Raw genomic sequence first — 25841 nt, forward strand, 5'->3', positions numbered from 1 at the left:
TTAGCCTGGTATAAAAGTGCAGCTCAGGCCAGCCAAATAGCTCAGTGGATTAAAGCACCTGCAAGCAGGCACAGGGGCCGGGGGTCCAATCCCTGAGCCTGCCATGCCAAAGCACTGAGACAGCAATTGAGACTGGGTGTGGTGGTGCGTGCCTGTAATCCTAGCTCTTGGGAGGCTGTAAACAGGCAGATCACTATGAGTTCAATCTAGTAGTGAAACCCTAAACACCTTGTAGACCCCTCCCTAAAATACAAAAATGAATGAATGAATGAATGAATGAATGAATAAATAAATGTGTAGGTTGAGACTGGGTGTGGTGGTACATGCCTGTAATCCCAGCTCTTGGGAGGTTGTAAAGAGGTGGATCACTACAAGTCCGATCTAATAGTGAGACCATGAACACCCAGTAGACCCTTCTCTAAAATACTAAATAAATAAATAAATAAATAAACAAAATAAAACTGCAGGTCAACAGGGAAGGGAATATACATGAAACCAGGATGTCAGACAGGAGCTCATGGCACACTCTTCATTGAAGATGAGAGATGAGGGAGCATTTCTGGAGAGACATGAATAGCATTTCAAGGAAAAATAGAATGAGGTACAGGGAGTGGCCAAAGACTGGAGGGGATGGGGATGCTTCAGAGACCTGAGGAGTGATGCTGGAAAAAATACAATTCAGATTAAATTTTTAAAATATGTGAAGCCAGAACCATAGAATGGCAAAAACAGAGAAGACCTTAGATTTGTCTAATAGGACATTCACATTTTAAAATGAGAGTACTGACACTGCAGCAAATGAAAGGACTGTGAGGGAGGTAACACATCTATGGGGAAATCTGGGAGTAAAAAATAGGCCTCCCCTTCTTTCCCACCATACCACTCCCCCACAAGTCACATCATCCCACCTCTCCTATTTGACCCCATTATGTGTTTAAATGAATGGTCTTTGCATGCTATGCAGTCCATTTTTCTCTCTCATAATTAAGAACTTTTACCACAACTAGTACATAATTAACAAGAATTAGTAATAACAAATATCTTAACTAATTATATAGCCACATATACAACTAAAATCATGTGTCCCTTAACAATGGAAATATAATTTGAGAAATACATCATTAGGTGATTTCATCATAGTGTGAGCATCATAGAGTATACATACACAAATATGAATGGTTTATACATTCATCACTCAATAAGACCTCATGAACTAGATTACTGTTAGTATTCTATGCAGACACAAATTTTAGTGACATAGAGAATATGTCTCATGTATCTGTGTATAGAGGTACATGTATAAATATGTGTGAATGTGAATACAGAGAGAGAGAGAGAGAGAGAGAGAGAGAGAGAGAGAGAGAGAGAGATCTGTTCTAGAGCTTTAGTTGAGTGATTTTTTTTTTTATGATGTAGCATGGAAAATTAAGTCCCTGAGAATGTGATTTGTAGGGATCGCTAAACATGTTAGCACAACTGCTTTACTAGCTGGCTACCTCAGTAAGCAGTTATAAATTTCTTTATATACAACCTGTGAGATATTTTAAATATGTACAAAACATTTTAAACTTCACTTGATATAGCTGTTTAGTAATATGTGCTGTAGTTAACAATTTTAATATGTTGGGTAGTAAAACTTAAATGTAACAGTTCCAACATTTCTCAAGGGAGAGATTTAGGACAGACATATGTTATTCATCAGCGTTTCCAGGAGAAATCTCAGAAATCAAAAGAAATTTAGACCCTATTATATACCAGTGTTGTAAATCTTAATGGAAAACAATCATCTTTAAAACTGTCTTTTGTTTTGTTTTGTCTTGTCTTGTTTTATTTTGGCAGGCTTGAAACAGAAATTTGAAACACTTGTAGGACGTTCCTTCATGCAAAGTCTAATACTGACATACCATGATGAATGAAAATTAACAAATTAGAATGAAGGAATGAAGCAGAGCCCTTCTGAAATGAATGTGATTCCCTTCACCTAAAGTATTCCTTCATCTAAGTGGGTGGAGCCTACCATCATGGTTTTGTTCACTGTCATCTACTATAAAAAGCTGAAACTATCATTGAAGTTGGGTAAGATGAGGCTGGCAATAGGACTTTCAGTGTCATTGGACCATTAACCACAGCAACATCTTCATCACTGCCAAGCCAGGAGAAATACTCAGGTTTAAAAATAATTTCTTACAGGAAAGAATTTTGAAATGTTGAAAACTGATGCACAATTAGAATAGTGTCCTTAGGGGAAGAAATACACAGAAGTGCATTTCTGAAATTCGATGAATTACTGAAGGAAAATTTTGAGATTCAAAAAGAATGCCATGATAATAGTAAAAGAAATATAAAAGGAGAAATTCTTATTACTTCATTTTTTTATAATTCTGTTTGTAAGTACTTCATATTTTACTAAGATTAATTTTCTGTGAGGCTAGGAAAAAGTACCTGGCTAAATATGAAAAATATTTTGTTTGAAAGCAAACCTCCCCCTACATAATAAATAAAATGGAAATGCCTTGTGCTAATGAAGATGAAGACAGGTGTAACAGAATGGCAGCCACAAATGGCAATAATGGCCTTTATCAGGCCCATATTTACCTGAACTTTTCAAAAAAGGAAGTCTGTCAGGAATAAATAATTACAAATAGATACTTACTGATGGTTATAAAATTTGACTTTGTTTTACTATGGATAAGAACGTAAGTGTTTTCACTGGAAAGAAGACCTGAAAGTGCCATGAGCTGCCTTTCACAAATTCTCAACTCCTTCCTCATTCACACCTCATGAAGAGTTTCTACTGCTGATACAAGAGAACCCCAACTGAGACTTCCCTGGGAACGTAGCACTTTATGTTCAGATGGGCATTTTGGTTGTTTCCATGTCTCGGCTGTTGTGAAATGAGCTACAATGAACACCACAGTGACAACATCCCTTTGAGACTGTGTAATATTATCTAACCTGTAAAAAGGAAATTCTGCAATATATGACAACTTCAGTGAACTGAAGAGGACATTACACTAAGTAAAAAAACCATGCACAGGATACATACTACATGGTTGCATTTATATATGGTACCTAAAATAAGCAAATTAATAAAATGAAAGAAAAGAACGGTGATTGCCTGAGGTGAGAAAAGGGAAAAAGAGTTCTTAAGTGCCATTCATAAAATTTTCTCATACAAGATGAATATGTTGTAGATATCTGTTGTACAATGTTCTGACTATAGTTGACAACACTGGACTGTACACTTTTAAGGACAGTGCTTTTTAAACTGGACTTACCATCCATCATTTATTATATGGAGTGTATATGCAACATGGTAATATACAACTGAGAAGGAATAGAGAAAAAAACATAAGAAACCAAATGCTTTAAAATAAAACTTTTAAAAATCACAGTCTAGGGCTGGCGAGATAACTCAGTTGACTAACTGCCTACTTCGGCAAGTACAGGGACTGGGGTTTAATCCTTGGCACCACATGCTGTGCCAGCCCTGCCCCCAACACTGGGCATGCCAAGCGGGCCACCAAGACCAGGCATGGTGGTGCACACCCGTAATCCCAGCACTGTGGAGCTAAAAACAACAGGAGGATCACTAAAAGTCTGAGCTGCGCATTGAGACCCTGTACCAAACACATTAAAAAAAAAAAAAAAATCAGTCTACCATAAAGATATTTTATGTATGTTATGAAAATCAATGAGGTTTTTATTATTTCAGATATAACATTACTAGTCTCTATGCCATTATTTTATGGAAAAATTTTGGGAATTATATAGTAAGAGACATATAATTACAGCTCTAATTAGAAAAATTCTACCCTCATGGAATCAGAGTAGAGCTTATGCATTTTTCATAAACCTTACTCTTTATGTCCTAATATTTACTCAAAGTCACAGAACTCAATTAATGTAATTCCTACCAGTGTGCAAATCCCAGTATCAGTTCTCCTTGCTGGAAAGCTCTTTTCATGGGGTGAGTCAGAGTTTCTGGCTGACTTCATTTTCTAGAGATAACCCTATATTGAACTGTCCCTCGGCACTTTCTTTTCAATAGACAAGAGTACTGTGAGAAGTTTACTTCTACTTAGATAATTTCCTCACAGAATCTATGGTGGTTGGGGGAGACCTATGCAACCTCATGGTGAACTAATCCAGATTAATAAACAGCAAGTTTTTTCTTTGGTTAAAAGAAGTTGAAAAGAAAATCACTAGGTTCCTCCTCCTTCCCTTTCCCCTTGTTTTTTCTCCCTCTCACTCCTCCTCTTCCCCCTCCTCCTTGTTCTTTGTCTCTGTCTCTCTCTGCTCTCTGTGTCTTTCTCTATTCCCTCCCCACTCTACCTTCCTCTTACCCTAAGGGCCTTGCACATGCTAGGCAAGTGTTTTACCACTAGCTTATATCTCAAAACCCTATTTCCTTTGCTTTCTCATCTGGAGATATTTCAGATTTCTAAGTAAATACTGAAATTAGAGATTCAGTTAGAAATGTGAAGTTACTCCTTTGCAATGAATATCTGAAGCAGGCACTCAGATATAAACATTGCAAGTCTCAAGCCTATGTACTGAATTTGATCCTCCAATAAGATCTCTTTACCTCAATCTCAGCTATTTGGAGTATATTTATTAGATATGCAAGTATATGCTTATGTTCATGCATTATTTGATAATAAAAGAAAATATCATATGAAAGTACTTTGAATATTACCATTTTATTACCTATTATTATTAAGTATTATAATGTGTGAAATTCCCCTGTATTACTCCAGTTGTCTATAATGGACTCTGTTTGCTCTTACACAACAAAGCATTGGAAATATTTTATTCACACATGTCATTTAATACCGAGTCATTGTGACAATGATTTTTGCACAATTTTGGGTATTTAGCTTATATTTAGTATAATAATTATTATTGTTTCTGTCTTATCTCTAAAATGGCTCTGAAAGCTCTTTGAGGAAAGATATCACACAATGCTGATATTAATAAATGATAAGAATGACAGAACAATAATGATAGAAATAACAATCATGGTATAGATAACATATACTGAGATCACATTACACACCAGGACTTGTCAAACTTTGGATCATTTCATTTACTGCATTTGGTTACTATGACTATCTTCATTTTACTTATGAGAAAAGACAGTGAGACTATGAAGATAAATGATCAACTTGAGATCATACAACTACTAAAGCCAGTATCCAGACCTGTCTTACTCTAGGCCTCATTCTGCTACTGCTGCTCCAAAGGGGTTATTTTTCTTTTTTTGGGGGTGTTGTTTTGTTTTGCTTGGAGAGCTTAGAATTATGATAGGCATGTAGAAATGCTCAATAGACATAAGTTAAAAATATTTGTGATACAAGTCCAGTGATTCCAGTACTAATAATATATTATTTTAGTATATACTGAAAAAGAAATTTCAATGTTACAACTATAAAATTAACTCACTCTGGGTATCCTTCTACCTCACCATCTATTATGTTCCCTCAAAATTTCCTCTCTTGGGGAAATCTATAATGATACTTGTAATACAAAAGTATTTCATACCTAATACCCTTTCTCACATTCTTTCTTATAAAACTCTTAACTGTGTTCATAATAAATTAATATACTTATCAGATTGTCTTATAGCTAAGGTATTCATGAAACCTGCTTCTAGACAACCTGGGTAAAGCTTTCAAAAAAACTATTATTTTCTAATCAAAGGTGGAGGGAGTGGACTCAGATAATACTGTATATGTCTTTTATCTTTATCTTTCCCTCTTTCTTATCTCATGAATGGACACAACTCCTCAAAAATGCTAGCTTAGGGCTGTGGAGGTAGCTCAGTGGTCTAAGTGCCTGCCTGGCAAGCACAAGAACCCAGGTTTAATCCCTGGTACAATGCTGGCCCTGGATCAGGCATTGGGGTGCACATCTGTAATCCTAGCACTGGAGATGGTGAGACAGGAGGATCACTACAAATCCAAGCTGTGTAGTGAAATCCTATACCAAATAAATAAATAAATAAATAAATAGTATTTTAATTTTTTTTTAAGTGCTCACAATCAAAGTAAAACAAATACATCTTCAGCTGAAAAAAATGAAGCCTATTTGTTAAATTAACCTGGTATACTTTTCATTGTATACTTCTGGGTGCAGTTCTAAGAGAATGATATCATAATTGAAAATTTTATATTATACAGCAAACAAAATAGTTTAATAAAGGTAAACTATGATTTCTGTGGTATTATCATGCCTCTCCCCTGAACCACAGAATTGTTTGAGATGTTTTGAATTACTACATTAAAGCTTTACATTAAACCTAACAAAATAGACTCAATCCTTATTGACCTTGACTTTAAAGATATTATAGAAACTCAGGGAACATAAATCAATAAGTAAAAAATTATTCAGAGAAAAGAAATTTTTAAACCAAATAGTTTTGCATTTTTGCTCTCTTTGGTTTCCTTTTTTTTTTTTTTTTTTTTTTTTTTTAGCGAAGGGTCTACAGGATATTCAGGGTCTCACTACTAGATCAGACTCATAGTGATCCGCCTGTTCACATCCTCCCAAGAGCTGGGATTATGGGCGCGCCACCACGCTCAGTCTCAATTGCTGTTTCAGGGGGCGCCAGGGGTGGGGCTGGCACAACAAGCCTGGGGATCAAACCCCAGGCCCCTGTGCCTGCTTGCAGGCACTTTAATCGACTGAGCTATTTGGTTGGCCTTCTCCTTGGTTTCTAATCCAGAATTTACAGCACTGATTTGCTGCTAAAGGTTACAGGGCTGCCAAGCTGCTGCTCTGCCTCAGTCCTCGGGTCAGCCTGATAGCTCAGAGCCCTACAGCTGACTGCCCTGGCCTACAACAGTCTTGTCCACTCACCTCAGTGCATTGTGTACACCTTCTTATGATGCCCACAAGGTGAAATGGTCAAGTAGCATGACCCTATTCAACAGCTAAACGCTGTCTCAATTATGAGTACATATTTACAATTTCTTTGGGACCCTAAATTAGGGTCACACTCACAATTTTGCTTTCAGTTAATTTAAAAAAAAAAAAAAAAAAGGTTTAGAAGGCAGTCAATAGTATTAAGGTTCAAGGATGGGTGTTTTATCCCTGATATTCCACTATGCTAGGACACAGTAGAGCAAGACTTTTAAATCAAGGTTTTCTATGTACAAACCCTCCCCTCTCTGATATACCTCTCTGTATGATGACATTTCAAGCTTCCCCAGATCTTTAAAAGCAGCATTTGATTTCATTCTCTGAAGAAAGTTCAAATGGTTTTCCTTTGTTTTTTCTTGTGACTGCCATGAAACACTAATGTATATGGAAACTGATACTCTCTTTGAACTTAGCTGGCTTGGGAAAGCATAACACTAATCAGCATATTTAGACTGCAGTAATTCTCTTTTTCCACTTCCTTACCCAATATCCAGAAACCTATTCCTTGTTATTTTCTGTTAGTAGAAGAGTTTTTGCCTATCACTCTAGAAGTATTCTCTAAAAGTATCCATTAAAAAGAGACCAGATTAAAAAAGAAAAGAGCATGCTACTGACCAACATAAGTTGTTTTGTTTCATCACAGGTTAAGTCCTTTCTATACAAAGAAAGTAAAATAAAAGAAACTTTCAAGAATTCCAAAATGGACAGATAAAGAAAAATATAAATTGTAAGTATGGAGCAATTACTGCTAAAAAATATTAACAAAATAAATAGAATTTAGATTATGATTGGTGTTTAAATGTCATCTGTGAGGCTTTTTCAGAGGTGATTCAATCTACAGTGTATGACTGATTCAAGGTGAGATGCTAGGGTTAAGGGTGTGTGATTACTAAACTACTAAATTAGGACACCACCTTAATCCCAGTACACTGGATAAAATATAAGTGACAGGAGGCTAGTTTTGCACTTGTTGCTTTACTACAAGTCTGTCCACCATAAATGGTTCTCCTTTACCAAGTTACCCTGCTTGGAAAAAGCTGCTTATAGACTGAAACTTCTACAAACTGTGAGCTAAATAAACCTTTCCTGCTTTGGGCATGCCAGATATCTCAGCAGATTAAAGCACCTGCTTAGGCAGAGCACAAGGGCAGTGCCAGCCCTGCCCCTGGGGCACACTGAAATAGCAATTGAGACTGGGCATGGTAGTCACACTCCTTTAATCCTAGCGCTTGGAAGGCTGAAAATAGGAGAATCACTATGAGTACAATCTGCATAGTAAGACCATGTAGACCCTGTACTAAATACATAAAAACAACAACAAAAACTTCCTGCTTTAACTCTGGGCATCAAGCATTTTGTCTCAACAATTAAAAAAAGTAATTAAGATAATTTAGGTTTATGATTTCTGTTTTAAAAGGTACACAAATCAATAGATTTTAATAGGTAGAAATAATATTTGTAATCTCTTTGAAACAATGCAGAAAGAAAAAAAAAGATACATACATGAAAACAGGAAAATAGGAATAGGAGACATCTAAAAGTAGCTAATAGGGACCAGGGAGATGGCTCAGTGGAATAAGCGCTTCCCTGGCAAGCGCAAGGGCCTGAGTTCAATCCCTGGTTCTGCCAAAAAAAAAAATAAAAGTAGCTAATATAAACAAACTTAAAAGCATAGGTGATATCTCTAATATTAACCAGAACATTAATTTTCTGTTCCGGTACTAAAATGACTGTATGTTGAACATGTACGACATGAAACAATATATGTGAATAAACAAGAATGACTGAATATAGCGAATGTGGTGATTATAGCAGGCTTGTTACAGGTTTCAAATTTCATGGTTAGAGAAGTTCTGGTTCCATAAGTAAAATACTAGAGCTTAAATCCTAGTTCTATCACTTAGCAGTTGAAAGATGATACATGTTTAAGGTTGTGCTTTGTTTTGTTTTGTTTTGTTTTGTTTTGTTGAGACAGGTCTCAATTTGTAATCCAAGCTGACCTTGAACTCATGGCAATTCTGTTTTCACCTCCCAAGTGTGGGATTGTAGGCATGGACCACCACACCTAGCACATTTAAGGTTTTAGTATAGAAAAATGATTGCTTTCTTTATTCCATCAAAAGTTAGGAAGGTAAAACTGTGACACTAAATCAAAAGTAAAATTTTTATATTGTTTCTTGCCTGTGTCCAATTATTCTTTCTAACAAAATTTTCTTTGATAACGAAATGTGTGCAAGGCTTAAAATAAACTCTGCTTCTCAGTAACAAGACACTCAAGACTATGCATTGGAGTAAAATATGTGACACTGTAGGCAAGTTTCACTATAAAAGCTAGGTACTCCCATTTCCAGGATATACTGAGCACATTTAGAAGATAATTCAACTTTTTGGTACATACTAAGATATTCCCTCCTCTTTCACAAAACTGACCCAAAACTATACTCTCATTTTTTCTTCTTTTTTGCTATGTTTACTCAATTTTTATGTTTTAGCAGTAATGTTGATAGTAACTACATTCTTCATGTGGAATGTAAACATATTTTAATTCATTTTACATCTCCTCCCCCCCATCTGCCCATCTTTTGGTTCCCCTCTTATCTGCAAAAGATCTATCTCCTCGTTTCGTATTATTTGTCTGTTATTGTGCTTGTTATATTTTGGGCTTCTTGGATAAAAGCAATAACACAGTATTTAAGCTTGGGTGTCTGATTTATTTTACTTAACACTGTGGTTCAAGGTACATCCACTTTCCTATGACAAAAGTTCATTCTTATATATGGCAGAGTAGTCACTAAGTCCCAACGAACACTGAGAACTTTCACACATGCAAACAGAAGTCATATCATGAACATTGCTAGATCAAATCACAGAAGTAGCTCACATGTCTGCCCGACACTCACTGTTGTGCGGCTGTGTGCTTACTGTAAAGTGTGACAGTGTACGGTAGTACAGTATAGTTGGGATTTACTATATTTGGTGTGTTTGGCTTTCTATGCTTTACACTGTATACTTCTGTCAAAAGTGTATAAAACTTATTTTGTTAGACTTACAAACAAATCTGACTTATGCATAATCTCCCAGAAAATATCTCATTCATATTGCAGGAACTTACTATACACCATTACATATAAATACAACTTTTTCTTTATCTGTTGATAAACATAAAAGCTGCTTCTAATATTTAGCTATTATGAATTGTGCTGGTTTAAAAAAAAAATATATATATATGTATATACTATAGTTGATGTCTTTAACACCTTCAGGAAAATACCTAGAAGGGAAAAGCTGGGATGAACGGAATTTTTAGTTTTACTTTGTTTTTTGAGGAATCTTCATACTGATTTCCATAGTGGTTGTACTACTATACTTTCTATTTTTTATTCTAAGATATAAATGAAACATTTTAAGCAGCTAACTAGTTATAAAAATCTACTTTGCAGGACATTTGTCTTTACAACACAATCCTGGCCAAATAAATCTAACTTCAGAAGTACTTTCTATATCTAAAGAGGGAGACAAATGTATGCATGTGCACATGTTTTTTTGTGTGTTCATACTCCAATAGTTAATACATTTATTCCAAAATTAAGTAACATATCTTCTCCATACTATTTAAGCTATATACCCAAATTTAACATAAGCATGAGTGCATACTTAATATTATAAGACCTCTTTAAGTTTAAAAACATAAAATTTCCACAAATTGCTTATTTTTTAATTTTCAACTTCTGAGTTTATAGAAATTCTCATAAGCATGAATGCACAGAAGTGTTTTAAAAGCAAAAAAAAAATGTAATATCCTGAAAAAAACATAAATAAAGAAACTAATAAAAAATTAACTGCTTGGTCAATGAGCACATTGAGTCAATATTAAATAAATACTATTAAAATATGACTTCAAATCCAAAAAGAACATAGCAACATATGAAGATCATAAAAGTCTATTCAAATAGCCTCATTGAAAACATACCATCCTCGGGCTGGGGAGATAGCTCAGTGGAATAAGTGTTTGCCGGGCAAACACAAGGTCCTGAGTTCAATCTCTGGTACCTACCCCTCCCACACACACGAAAACATACCATCCTTGTTCTCTGTTTTCTGAAATTATGGATTTTAAGGATAACTACCATGCAAATTTACGTTGAGTCAAAGCTCTGTTCTAAGGACAGTTAATACCATATTAAGCCTTTCTAAGTTAATATTTTTTATAGCCAAGCAAACACATATGGTGCTAGTCACATACTGTGTAATCACACATAGTGCTGTGCTTAATGAAATAGGAACCAATTTTACAAGTTTTGCTTAAGCACATTTTAAGCTTGCAAGCAAGGTTGATATTAAGTAAGGGAATATACGTATTACATTTTTATGGAAACTTCATTCAGTTTCCATCTCACCAGAGTTTAAATTTCCATGACCAACCACAGAAAAAGTAAACAGTAGGCACAAAATACAGTAAACACACATGGAACACTAAAGTTTACAGCCGCATAGCTTGCTTCTGAGAAGTCTAGATAGTCTTGCTGTTGAAGGTCAACTTGGAACCAGAGAAAAAGTTAGAGATACACAATCTACCTCAGATAACGCTCATCAAATGGAGGGATTTACATTCTCCAGAACACATACACAAGGACATGCACGGGCATGCACAGACACACACATGCACGCACGCACACACACACACACACACACACACACAAATGAATGAAAATTTGGTACTTTTTAAGTATAAAATAAGTCTTACATACTTATTTTCATAACTTCATACCACAAACACACATAGGCTCAATATATAATGAAAATCAGTCTTACACAAAATATAAATAACAACATTGAATTTGCATAACATAAGACAAATGGATTGCTTCATGTGTTTTTACTGGAAGCTATAAGTTAACTTTTATAATGCTTAATTATGTATTTCTCACAAAGTAGCAGAGCCTACTTTGTTAGGGTATCGTTTTTTTCTTGGTACTGGGGATCAAACTCAGGACCTTACACTTGCCAGGCAGGCACTTATGCTGCTGGGCTATATCCCCAGCCCCTAGGGTATCATTTTAAATAGTAGCTATTAATTCAAATTCAAATTAAATGTGGTGAGTCAAAACATAAAACTATTCCTGAAAATGTCACTTTCTAATCATATTACATTATGCAACATCTTGAAGGAATGCTGTAATGCCTTGGTTCATGAATGCTTCTGTTCACAAGCAATTTAGTTCTCAAACAAAAGCTTTTGACAAAATTTTGCTTCCATTCACATACTCTACATAGGGTGACAAGCACAACTGCTACCATCTTCTTCAAAACTGTAGAACAAATAAAGTGAACCAAGATACTGCTGTAGTTTTATAGTTTGAGACAAAAACAACAATCTTGAAGAAATATGTTAATAGAAACACTTTGTGTAAGATTGGTTACATTTTATTTTTTCCTTAAAGTTTGGTACTATTTGTATGAGTATTCTCCAATTTTAAGAAGGTTTTTACTCTAAGGATATGAATTCTGACAAACACTTAGGTCATTTTATGACCATGACTAGAAAAGAAAAGCATTACGTGATGAAAATCCAATTCTTAAAGATGGCTAGAATCAATAAGACCCCACAGAATTCCAAACACCTTCACTAGATATGGACACATAACTCTTCCTGAAACCATCTACCTTTAAACCTGTTTTCTGTATCAGTGTTTTTGTTCAGCACTCATCTTTGCTTAACACTCACCTGTGATTTTTTGCAGCAAAGGTGATAATTCAGATTCCTCACAGAAGACCTGAGCCAATGCTTTCTTCACTTTTTCTTCAGCTTCTCCCAGGTCTTTGTCCACTGTGAACTCTCCAAAGACAGAGTAAATGTATATGAGGAGGATCAGCAGCTCCTCGGGGCCATAATCATCACTGGTCCTCTGAGTTGATGGCTTACACATGGGCAGCAGCTGATTTAACACAACAGACATCCCTGACTCCCCAATGCTCTGAAATAGAACATGATCAGAGGAAAACATATTAGTCTCATACAGAAACATGACTGACACACCACATTAGTAGAATATAGCCTGCAAACAAGTCTACAACGTCCAGTGACCATACTCCTTTTTATTGGTGTGTTTATTTGTCCTGGAGAGACACTGCAAAAGTCTGGCATGAAATTTGTTTTAAGAGGCATAGTTTATAAAATAACTAGTAAAGTCGCAGTCCCTCTAACATGATCTTACTACTGTTTAAATAAGAGGCCTTAAGTGTAAAAAAAGATGTTAAGTACTTCAGACACTTGGAATTTTGGATAAAAACAATACATTTGTAAAAATAATATGATTTAAACAACATATTTATCAGGTCTACCCTTACAAATGAGTGCTGACCCTCCTTCAAAGGAATCACCTCAGGTTTTATAGCACATTATTTTTAATATCCTCTATACTCGCAAGTACTGTATGAATTTTTTTATAACAACAAATAATCATTTTCTGCTAACTCTGGTGACTAGAATAAGGGATCAAATTAGATGAAGTTACTTTGGGTTCTAGAGTTCTTTACGTGAATTAAGGGTAATTCAATTTAAAATTAAATATACACATATATTTTCAGCTCTTCACCAACTTCTTGAGCAATACTTAGAGGATTTCAAAATTCCTGGCATGTGAGACCAGCGCTGCATTACTGGAGTAACTTTCAACTATACATATTTCTAGCATAAATTCGGAAATTTTTGATGAAGAGATAATCCTCACCTTAAATAATATAACTTAATTTTATCTATAATATAAAACTCCACTGCTTATATTGATATTCAAATCAGAAGCCAAATTCTCAGAACTTGTAGCTTACATTATTCATCCAGACACATGCCCTGAATATACACTATGTCCCAGTTACTATCCTAGGTCTAGGGATGAGGCAGTGAACAAAACAAACTCTATGCTCTCATGGAGTTTATGCTCTAGTGGGGAAAGCAGATAATTTAAAAGCTAAAGAAATAAAATATTGAGTGTAGCAGAGCACCTCCATAGGAAGTGCCACAAAGGAAAATAAGACCAGAAAAGAAGACGAGACCCCCAAGGAGCATATTTTGTGTATAGACATGCACCACTTTATAGGATAAGCAATGTTTAAAAGGGAAGAGCAGGCTAGAAAGAGACCTGTTAAAAAACTCTTTCCATGAAGGGAAAGTTAACAGCAAACAGCTGGATGTTGTTTCATACTGGGATGGTCACCCTAAGTGAGCTTTTCTAGTCATTTTCATACCTGGAAAAATTTGGATAGATTGTGTCAAGGTTACGATTCACAATTATAAATACTTTATACACAAAAAGCAGCTGTTACCATTTATTTCCACTGACTATCTTGGATGTTCACGATGTACCAAACAAAAACAAAATCCTAAGTCTTTTGAACTAGATAAGGTAAAAATGGAAAAGAACAGAGTTGTTTTGTTTGGTTTCCTGGTATACGGTGACAAGATATGATTTAGCAAGTATAAACACACATGCTCCTCAAAAGCAATAAGGGCCAAAAGGTTTTGGGCCATCCTAGAATGGTCTTGTAGCTCAGGAGTGTCTGCAAATGAATCCTCAAGGGTCCTTTCTTTGCTTTACAAGCTGCCAAAAGTAATTTAAAGGAAAGGAGCCATGTGGCTGGCCTGTTAAAAAAAAAAAAGGTTGCTGCTTGCATATTTGCTTTTTACTCTATCATCAACTCCTTGGATGACAATAAGCAGGTTCTTTCATTGTTTTACATCCCATTTCTAAAAAGCAGGTGTATGCATAAAATCTTTATCCTATGGAGTTCTATAGTTCTCTCCCAAGAAAAGGATTTTTAAAAAGATAGAAAAATAAACTTAGGTATGATAATCATCAAAATTATTTGTAAAAAAAATAATCACTCACTAACATCTGGCCTTCAAGATTTCATTTTCAAGTTGTGGGCCCAAGTTATGTGCTAGAGGGCAAAGTCCTTCATGAGTGCTGCTCTAGCAGACTTCTGTGGTGCACACAAATTTCTAAAATTACATCCTAGGTCTGCTAATGCATCTTACCAAATCAATAACTGAATTTAATACAAAGCCAGATCACCAACCAGTTTTAAAGAGACAAGAAACATGATAAAATTTTTTAAAATTCTGTTTCAGAAAGCCAGATTCCACTTCTGAGCATTCTATTAACTAGTCTGTAACCTCTTATGATCTCTGTTACAATGCCATGTTCCAACTAGCAGTATCAGAGCACGAAGTCACATTATGCTCACATCTCCGCTTTCTCCCCACCTCCCTTTCTGTTTACTTTACCAGTGGTGGCAGATGGAGGCAATTTCTACTCTTATTTTTGACTCCTTAGGAAAGTATAAATTTTCAAAACATGAAATTCTTTACATAAAGATGGACCGCTACAGAAGTAACTACAGGAACACATGTAACATGGGTTGACATATATAGATATACTTCCTAACTCTGTCCACTGAGATGACTCAAAAGCCATGACACTTCATCATCAATGAGCAAACCAGGAGGCCAGATTGCAGTTTCTAATGTTCTTCAATAAAAGGAATCAGAGATTCCAAAAGAGAAAACTAATACTAAGGATGGGCAGGAAAACATAAGAGGACCCCAGAAAGTAAGCAAGTGATCAAAAAACAAAAGACTAAGAATAGTTCAAAAGGACACTGTAACAAACTGAACGATGTCCCACTGAACAGAGGTAAAACAACTTGAACAACAAAATGAACACAGTAATATTTACAACACAAAGTATACAATAAATACGTATCAGTTTAGACTGACATGAGTGACTACATTAATAAATACAAATGTGGGGAACAAAAAAATATTTGTATAAAATTTCAAATAACTTTATGTAGATCCTCACCCCTTGCAGAAGTAGTGGAGTTTAGTTCTCTCTACCTCTTGTATATGGGCCACACGTAGTGATCTGCTTGTAAAAAAACTTGAGTATGAAAAGGAAAAGGACACAATAACAATAACAATGACAGAATAATAATTTACCTTAACTAGGACATCAAGATTACTATAATTCGCTCTAGGTTACACTGATATCCCAAAAAATGACATCACTTTTACAATGTTCTTCCCCAAAACTCATAACCCTAGTCTAATCATAACAACAACAAAAAAAAGACAATTGAATTGGAATATTCTATCAAATGTCCAACTAGTACTTCTTAAAACTGTCAAAGTCATTAAAACAAAGACAGACTGAAAAACAGTCACACAGTAAATGAGACTAAGGAAACATAACTACTAAAGGTAACACACCATCCTGGATGACATGGTAGAACAGAGAAGGACCCTCTAAATGAAAATACTAGAGTTTTAAAGAGTTATGACAAGTCTAGAGTTTATAAATAATAGTAATGTACTTGTGTTGGTTTCTTAGTTTTAACAAACGTTCTTTGGCTATACAAAATAAAATGAGGCATATACTGAAAAACCGCACTACCTTGGGGATTTTCTGATAAATCTAAAACTATTCTTTAAAAAAATCATATTCAACATAAGTGCCTGCCTGGCACATTCAAGGTCCCGAGTTTGATCCCTGGTACTGCCAAACAAACAACAATAACAAAAAACATAAAAACTCATTACTGAGAAGGCAAGGAAGAGAAGCATGCTTATAATATAAATTCAGGTACATTTTGATTTCCTTTTTGATAGACTATGAGAATTCCAAGACAGACTATTTCAACTCAGTGTGAGGAAGAACTCTTTACAATAAGAACTATCAACCAAGATACAGGACTGATCCAGAACCAGCAAACTCTCTACTTTTGGCAGAGGTACACAAGGTTATCATCTGCTGAGAAGGCAGCAGGGGGAAGGGACCCTGTGCCACCTGGCTTGGTAGGGAAACTAGTCTTTCTGGTGCTGCCCATAAAAGCATGGCTCTACACCACTGGATGCACATCCATTTTTAATCTTCTCTGCTCTGAAAATGGAACCTTCATAAGAACAAAGAAAAAGATCAGAGACACCTCAGATTGAAACCTTTTTAAAGGCAAAAGTAGGAATCTCAGCAAGACTAATGGTGTGAGTGTAGGAGTAAGACCAACTGCCTAGGTTTGAATCCTGCCCATAACACTAGGCGCATGACTGTGGACTAATCATTTAATTTCCCTAAGCGTCAATATTCTAATCTGTAAAATGGAAATAATGCCATAAACCCTTACTAGGCAATCTTACATTATACACAAACATTTGCACAACATTAGGACAAACTGCTTACTTCTTTATGACTTAAAATAATTCTAGCACAAAGTAGTCTTTTAAGGACTCCCTCTTTTCTGAGAGTTAATTTAGTAGAAGATACTCTATCTTGTTTAAGAATATACAATAATACAGACCAAAATTAGAGAAAAAGGAGGGCTGCAAGGAAAGCCAACATTTGGCCCTAGCCTTCCAAGACCACTTAAGACTCAGGACATATGAGAACTTGTACTGTAACGTCATGTAAATCAGTAGTGTCCCAAATTTTCTGATCAAGGAGATTATGGGGCCAAAGAGGAAAGTGATCGATGATGTAGAGTGTGCCTAAGGAGAGTCACATGGAGAGAAAACATTCTCTCAGGCTTTCACAGAGAGCACACTGGCCAAGCAATGGCCGTGACTCATCCACATGGCTGACACTGACAAAGGTTCTACAATCTGAGGTGCAGGATCTCAGGATAAATCCTGAGGAGATTTCACTGACCTTATCAGACCCAAAAGCTACAACTCTTGTTGCATAAGTCCTGCTTTACCTTGGTCTTAACCATCCAGCAGAAAAGTATAAAAACGAAATATAAGATGTAAAGCCATGCTGTTATGTTGAGCTGTAGGGGACTCAGGTCAACAATTTCTGACATTGCCAGTGAAGCGGAAGACTCAATACTATTATGGACTACCAGACTCTTTTAGATTATTTTGCTGAGTTTACACACCTATAATATTTAAATGATGGAACTTAACAAAAAAAGGGGATACAGATGAATGTCCATTTTGTATCTGTGTATTCAAAGCAGTTAGGATAGATATATAGTTACATTCTCTTAATGAACAGAGGGATTTGTTCTAATGGTGTTTGTAAATAGGATATCAAGTCTGCTTCTTGTACAGCAATCGACCGCTAGGAAGAATGTTTGCAGTGTGCTGATTATTGAAACTGTCCTAGCAATTTGGTTTGAAGCTGTTTCATTGCTATTTGTTTCTCAATAAAATTATGGGAAAAAATAAAAATAAGAAAAGAATATGCAATAACAGATTTTTGCTTTATCAGGTTGTCCTGAGGATTAAATAATAGAAATAAATCATACAGCATAGAGCTAGCACATAGCTTCCTATGAATATAAACTATTACTAGGATTTGCCACTACCTGCTGCCCTATGGGCTCCTTTCTCACACAGCAGAACTAGTTAAGATGGTTGGTAAGGGAATACATGCACCTTCTAGGAATAGGAAGTTGACAATCTCAAAAAAGGGAAGAGATAACCTATATATTTAAAGCACCTTAGATCTTAACTCCAAAAATCAGTAAGGAGGCAAAGGGAATATAAACATAATTAAATTCTGCCATTGGAAAAAAACACACACACAGTGAATTACCACCAAAGTTGGAAAGAATGACTTCTTTGTAAAGTACCTGGGATTAAGTTTCTCATTCACTTTTATATAAATTGGCCCACTACTAGCAGTGCAGGACTGTAGCTGTGCCTACAGTGTCAAAACCTTCTGTTTATCTGCAGTCTGGGGTTTCTGTTATTCTTGAATCAGTCTCCAGTAACTGCATACAAAGGCTCACTGTAAAATGCATGTTATCTTTAGAAAACCTGCCCTTTTGGTTGACTTAAAAAAAAAAAGCCTCTGCAAAGTTGAGAATGAGCCTGTTCTGGCATGTAGAGTGCACACCATATGGCTGCAGGAATGGCTAAGCTGGCCACATGACGGCTCCTCAACGGACAGAGCCTAGAGACATGAAGCAGTGAGCCACCCTATGCTGCTGCTTTGGAATCCACTGCTGCCATTCCTCCCAGCCATGGCGTGTGCAGTACCAGGGATACTGCCAGTCAGAGGCTGATAAGTGCACATGGTCCTCACTGCAGAACATCACTTGTGTGAGACTTAGCCAAGGCTTTAAACTCCCATAATCAAAGCTACTCTGTTTCTTTGGGAAATGGGCTTCTGTTTTTGTACACTCTGACAAAATGCAAAACTATAAATTGGGAGCTGGACCTGGTGGCACAAACTTTTATAATCCCAGCTAGTTGGAGAATCACAAGTTCAAGGCCAGCATGGACAACGTGTTATCCTGTCTAAAAACAAAAAATGCAAAGGATTAGATACATTTATCAGTGTTCTTTGAGTTCAAGCTCTGGTTCTGAAGAGAAAGACAGAGGGAGAGGCGAGGAAAGGGGAGGGGAAGGAAGAGATGGAATAAGAAAAGGAAAAGGGGAATAAAGAAAAAACAAAACTAAGTTGGTATGTAAAATAATTCATGGATGCACTCATAATGTGAGCAGATGCATCATGAATCAACACATTTATTGCTCACATATGGTATATTCTATGCATACAAGACTAAGTCAACACACATGAGTCAAGGAAATCACAAGTAAGAAATAATAGGATTATACAGGTTTGAAAATATAATAAATAAGGTATTTAACAAAGATATGCATTCATTCTGGAAACACATTTAAATACTAGAACAGCTGCATCCCAACTGAGTCTTCACAATGAGTACAGTATTATGGAGGACAAAGCTCAAAGAAATCAGTGATGGGGTAGGATTTTTCCTTCATTACTTCAACAAATATTTAATATGTACTTACTATGTTAGTTACTTTTTGTTGCTGATACAAAATAGTCAATGTTAAAGGAGGAAAAGTTTATTTGGCTTATAGTTCATAGAAGGTACAGCGGATAATTGGCTGGCTCCAAGGCAGGGTGGTACTTAGCAGGAGGCAATAGTTCATGCTGGGTGCAAAGTGACAAACACAACCAAGAACCTTAACTGTGTATTTTTGCCCCCTTTATCTTATCCAGACTATTTAGAGCAGGTAGTACTTTCACCTTGAGCATGAATCAATTCCAGTGTGATGCACTCTAAAAATCCAGCCACTTCTTAAAAAGTGCCACCTATGACCACATAAGGCTTTTGGAGGGATATCTAGACAAGCCATAACACTAAGAGTTGCAGAATAATGCCACTTCAAAGAAACCCATGTCCTAGTCCATAGAATCTGTGAATATGCTGCCCTATATGGAAAGGAGGATTTAGTAGATGTAGATTGGATTATATTGAGATGGTCAGATAATTCTGCATCATATGAGGGGGCCCAATCTGCTTATGAATTCTTAAGCAGGTGGATCCCAAATTCAAGGCCAGTCTGGGCAACTTAGCAAGGTTTTGTTTCAAAATTAAATTAAGGGTAAGAGCTGTGTGGGATGCAGCTCAGTGACAGAATACTTGTCTAGTAGGTGTGAAGCTCTGGATTTCATCCCCAGTACCAAATAAACAAACAAACAGTAGAGGATCTTTCCCATCTGTGGACACAAAAGATGTGATTGACATTTCTGGCTTTGAAGATGGAGTAACAAGACCACAGCCTAGTACAGGGGCCAGTGGAGGTGAAAAGAAGAAGGAAACAAAGTCTCTCAGACAATCTTCAGAAAATAAAGCACCCCTGCTTATATATTGATGCTAATCCAGTATAATCTCCAAAATGTAAGGTACTAATTGTGTGTTGGGTTACATCGCAAAGTCTGTGGCCAGTGCTATAGCAGACTAAGTGTTCGGTGTGAGGCAGGGCATAAGAAGCTCTGCAGCAGAACACAGTTACCTATCCCAGCAGATAACTTAGTCTTAGTATTCTACGGAGGGTACCGGGGTTTGAATGTTTATCTCCACAATAACTTTTGCTGAAATCTGTCACTGTGACAAATCTAAGAGGTCTGATTTTTAGAAGGTGATTAAGCAATAAGGGAACACTCTAAGGCAGAATTGGTACCAAGACAAAAGAGTGGATTCTGCCTTGTCTTTCTCACTCCTGTCTTCCATCCTGACCCCTCAGGTGAGGCAGCAAGAAGCCCCTGGCCAGTTGCCAGCACCCTGATATTAGATATTCTAGACTCTAGAACTCTGAGGAAAAACATTTATGTTCATTATAAATTACCTAGTTTTGATACAAGATTAGGCACAAAAGGAACTAAAACAAAGGGCTCAAGAAATGCTTGCCAAATGATTAAATGAACAAGCAAGAGCAAGCAGGAAGAGGTCCTGCGATGGTACTCATGCCACCTGTACCACTAAGACCAATAGGTGCTTTCAGAGACATGACAGGAAAATAAGGCATAGATTTTTTTTTTTTTTTTCAGAACCAGGGATTGAACTCAGGCCCTTGCGCTTGCCAGGGAAGCGCTTATTCCACTGAGCCATCTCCTCGGCCTAGCATAGATATTTTGTGACTTTAAAATTTGTTACTTAGCAATTCTGCCTTTCACTAATCAATCCAAAAAAATGTAGTCTAATAAGCCAACACTCATCAGATCCAGAATAATTTTATAGGAAAATAGTTTTCTGAGATCCCAGAAATACTTTCAAGAGTTCCATGACGGGGTCAAAACTATTTTTGTGATAATATCAAGATATTCTTTGTGTTTTTCACTGTGTGGACATTGCACAAACAGTGCACAAAGATGGTAGATAAAATTGCCAGTAACAGCACAAATCAAGGCAGTGGCTCTAAACTATACGAATAGTCACTGTATTCCTTAACATTATGCTATATGCTCACAGTTGGAATTAAAAAAAAATTTAAAAGACAATTTAACCTAATGGCATAGGTTTTATTTAATGCCTTTGATAATGCAGTAAAAACCATTAATCTTACAGACCTACAATTGCTAAACATCTCTTTACTATCCCATGCAGCAAAATGGGCAGTGGGTATAAAGAACTTCTGCTGTTTAATCACGTGCAACAGTTACCCTTAAAAAGCACTCTTGCAGCTGTTGGAATTGTAAACTGAACCAATTGCTTCCCTTTTGCAAAATCATTTTTACTTGAAAAATGACAGAGAAATTATAATTCAGACTTCAGTATTTGGCAAACATTTCCTCAAAACCAGGCAATATAACCCTGTTCCTTCAAGGAAATAACTGATATATTTATTGTTAATGACAAAATTTTGGCTTTTAAGCAAAAACTGGAATTTGGGAAATATATATATTACTGCCAAATTCTCTACTCTTAAACACTTTTCTGATGAGATCAGTGGTGACACTAAAATGTAGATAGTTTTGGAACTACATAATAAAAATGCATCAACATTTGGAAGATCTGTAAAATTTAGTGAACCAATCATTTCCAAAATGACCAACTCATGATATGAAAACATAAAGCATGGCAAAAGATCATCCGAAATAGAGATAAGACCAGTGTGTTTGATTAAAAAAATAGCATAAAATTCTCATTAATATGAATTCCAATTCCACATGACAACCTACCTTTAAGAATACAGAGTTAGATATGATGTCAAAAAGAAATATCCACACACATCTGAAAAAGCTATCATATTATACCTCCTTTTCCAACTAAAAGGGAGAAATCTGCATGAGGCAGGATTTTCTTCACATACTTCAACCAAAACAACATATGGTAGCATACTGAATGAGGAAGCAAATACAGGAATCCAGCTGTTTTCTATCAGCCAAACATTAGAAAGATTTTCAGAAACATAAACCAGTGCCATTCTCACTTATTCTTTTTTCTTTTGGAAATATAGTTACTTTTTCTAAAATATGTTATTTATATTACCATTCAATGGGCTTATTATTTTTTAAAGGAAGAAATGAACATGTTTAAAGTTGTCTTAATATCTAACAAAGTAAATATTATATTTAAGAATGTCATATCTTAAAAAGAAAGCTCAAATTTTCTGCTGTTTCCCCCTCATCACAGCTGAAATGTAGATAAAGTAATGGTAAACCAGGTTCAACAAAGCTCTTAGAGAAGAAACAAGAAGGCACAAAGATGGGTTCTATACATATAAATGTGCATATAAATTCTTTGAGGCTTTTGATAAATTCATCAGATCTGGGATAGAGCCTAAAGATCATGCACTTCTACCAAGTTTCCAATGGTGCTGGTTCACGGACAGTATTCCAAATGACATCTAGACCAGACCATCCAACTGTTCTTAGACAACAGTATGAAAGTAAAATAAGCTATGCTGTTTGTGTCTTCAGGCATAGCACTTTCTTTAGGCATAGCACTTTCTTTAGGTGTAACAGTTCAACTTGATACTAACTAATATAATTCATAAATACATTATCTCTATTCAAACCTATCTCTTTTGTGCCAAATCCAGCTAGCTGCCTGATAGCCTTTTTAACTTGTATATCTTATTATCAATTTTAACTCAATATGTCAAAAACTGAATTCACTTTGTGATACTATCATTATTCTAGTTGATAAGTCACAAATTTGGATTCTAACAGAGTTCTTCCTTGCCCCAACTATATGAAATCAAATTATTATATATAATTTCATATATCTCTTCTCTTTCTTTTGCCACCTAAGTTGCAATAATCATTATGTCTCACCATCATTTATCTCATCCTAAAACAAAAAATGTGATCTATTTAGAATAATTTAATGATAAAACACACCTCATAAAGCCCTTCTTATGAGATATTCACTATTGCTAATCCTGTCTTCATGTCAAATTCTACCTCTTGAATAGAGTTACTATTGAAACTATACTGATTCTACAATAAAGTACCTGATATTTTAAAAAATAAAAGAGGACAAGAAAAACCTGAGCATGATCGAATATATCTTGGGAGGCTGAGGCAAGAGGATTAAAAGTTTATAGGTTTAAGGCCAGCCAGAGAGTTCAGCAGACTAAAGCGCCTGCTTAGGCAGGCACAGGTACTGGGGTTCCATCCCAGGCCTGCCATGCCTGCTCCACCCCTAGGGCGCAATGAGAGGGGGATTAAGACTGGGTGTGGTGGTGGATGCCTATAATCCCAGCACTTGGGAGGCTGAAAACAGAATGATCACTATGAATCCAATCTGTGTAGTGAGACCCTGTAGACCCTGTACTAAATATATTTTAAAAAGAAAGCAAGTTAGTTAGTTAGTTAGTTAGTTAGTTTGCAAGTTTGGGCCCAGCCTGGGCAACTTAGAAAATTAGTGAGATCCTGTGTAAAGAAAAAGGAAAGGAAAAAAAATACACACACACACACACACACACACACACACACACACACACACAGAGGGATGTGCAAAAGCCCTGGGTCAAAATCCCCAACTAATAAAAAGGCAAGAAAAATAAACATTTAGGGCCAGCCAAATAGGTCAGTGGATTAAAGCACCTGTAACAAGGACCTGGGTTCAATCCCCAGGCCTGCCATGCCAGCCCCGCCCCACGGGGCGCTCTGAGACTGTGATTGAGACTGGGTGTGGTAGTGCACGCCTGTAATCCCAGCTCTTGGGAGGCTGTAAACAGAAGGATCACTATGAGTCCAATCTAGTAGTGAGACCCTGAACACCTTGTAGATCCTTCCCTAAAATACAAAAAAGAAACAAAAAGAAAAATAAACATTTAGAAATATACAATTGTACATTATCTCTCTTATTCCTCCTAAATACAGTGTGCTGTAGGTATTATTTCACAGGGAGAAAATAAAGTTGAAAAGGTTATTTTTCAAGGATGTCAGCTGGAATACAACCCAATACTGCTTCTCTAAAACCTTCATCTGGGCCAGTATACATTTTTTCTCTGGTGCTTCCTAGTCAGAGAGGAATAAAAGTTTGAGGGAAGGGCAATTCAGACCCTTGGGACAGGGAGGAGTCTGGCAAGGATGCTACCGCAGACATATATTAAAGAGAACCCAGCTAACAGATAATAAATAAATCATATAAAAGCAAGCTCAATATTCAAACCTAATCTAGCAGAGGGGATGATCTACAGAGATTATAAGTTTATGGAAAAGCTTATGATTGGCTCTGGAACCTCAGTCAAGGTTAAAACCTCTGGTGGAAGGATATGTGGTTCCAGCCACAAACGTTAAGGCAGACTTTCCCACCCATGATGTCGCCATGCCATTTGTAAGTATCTCTAAACACCAACGACAGCTGGCTGGGCCACCGCTCTACAGTTCTGTTAATCTAGTATGTGTTGTACAAACAGCCCAGTTTTCTACATATACTTACACTGGGTGGAAATGCATAAAATGGAATTCAATCCTAAAGTCATCAAAAAAGGGTAGAAATAGTCACAACTAATATAGGGTAACAGACTGGGGTTATGGCATCATGGGCTTAGTCTGAGAAGAAGCAGGAAGAGAGTGCAGAACAATGGTGCAGTACTGGAAAGTAGTGAGAAGACATGAAGCAGAGAAGGGCCCAGATCGACCAGGCTGTGTAGCCAAGCCACTGCTAAAACTCTGCTTTTCTTCCAAGATGGAAGTCACAGGGGTTTTAAGCAGAGAGCTCGTACAATCTGACTTGTTTGAAGGCTATAAGTTAGGACACAGTAAAGAAAATAGCCCAAGAGGAGCAAAGGTAGAAGTTAGAAGACAGGAAACAATTTCAATAATCCATGTGAGAAATAATAATGCTTGCAACCAAGGTAGACACATTGGAGGTTAGTATGATTTATTTGAATTTGAGATGTTTTGAAGTTAAATCCAGCACAGTTTGAAAATACACTATGAAAAAAAAGTCTGAAATTGTTTTAAAGCTTTTACATGGAGGTTCAAACAAGGAGAAGGTATTTCAAAGGAGATAGCATAGTAGAGAAAATTGATATAAAATGCAACAATGAGATACATAAACATGGGCTGGAGAGATGGCTCAGTGGTCTAAAGCACCTACTTAGAACAAGCTTAGCAAAAGCATCAGGGACCGCGGTTCAATCCCCC

The 25841-nt window shown here is 36.3% G+C and overlaps 1 protein-coding gene across 2 annotated transcripts in view; it reads right to left on the reverse strand.

The window, feature by feature from the left end:
- The window catches only part of Scfd2 (sec1 family domain containing 2), a 548660-nt gene that overhangs the window by 294219 nt on the left and 228600 nt on the right, over window positions 1–25841 (reverse strand). For both annotated transcript variants that reach the window (XM_004627502.2, XM_023711031.1), the window contains exon 5: window positions 12650–12899. In XM_004627502.2, the coding sequence (XP_004627559.1) occupies window positions 12650–12899 (250 nt within the window). The remainder of the gene's footprint in view (window positions 1–12649; window positions 12900–25841) is intronic.

The sequence above is a fragment of the Octodon degus genome, unplaced genomic scaffold, assembly GCF_000260255.1.
Source record: "Octodon degus isolate 3935 unplaced genomic scaffold, OctDeg1.0 scaffold00019, whole genome shotgun sequence".
Taxonomy (NCBI): Eukaryota; Metazoa; Chordata; class Mammalia; order Rodentia; family Octodontidae; genus Octodon; species Octodon degus.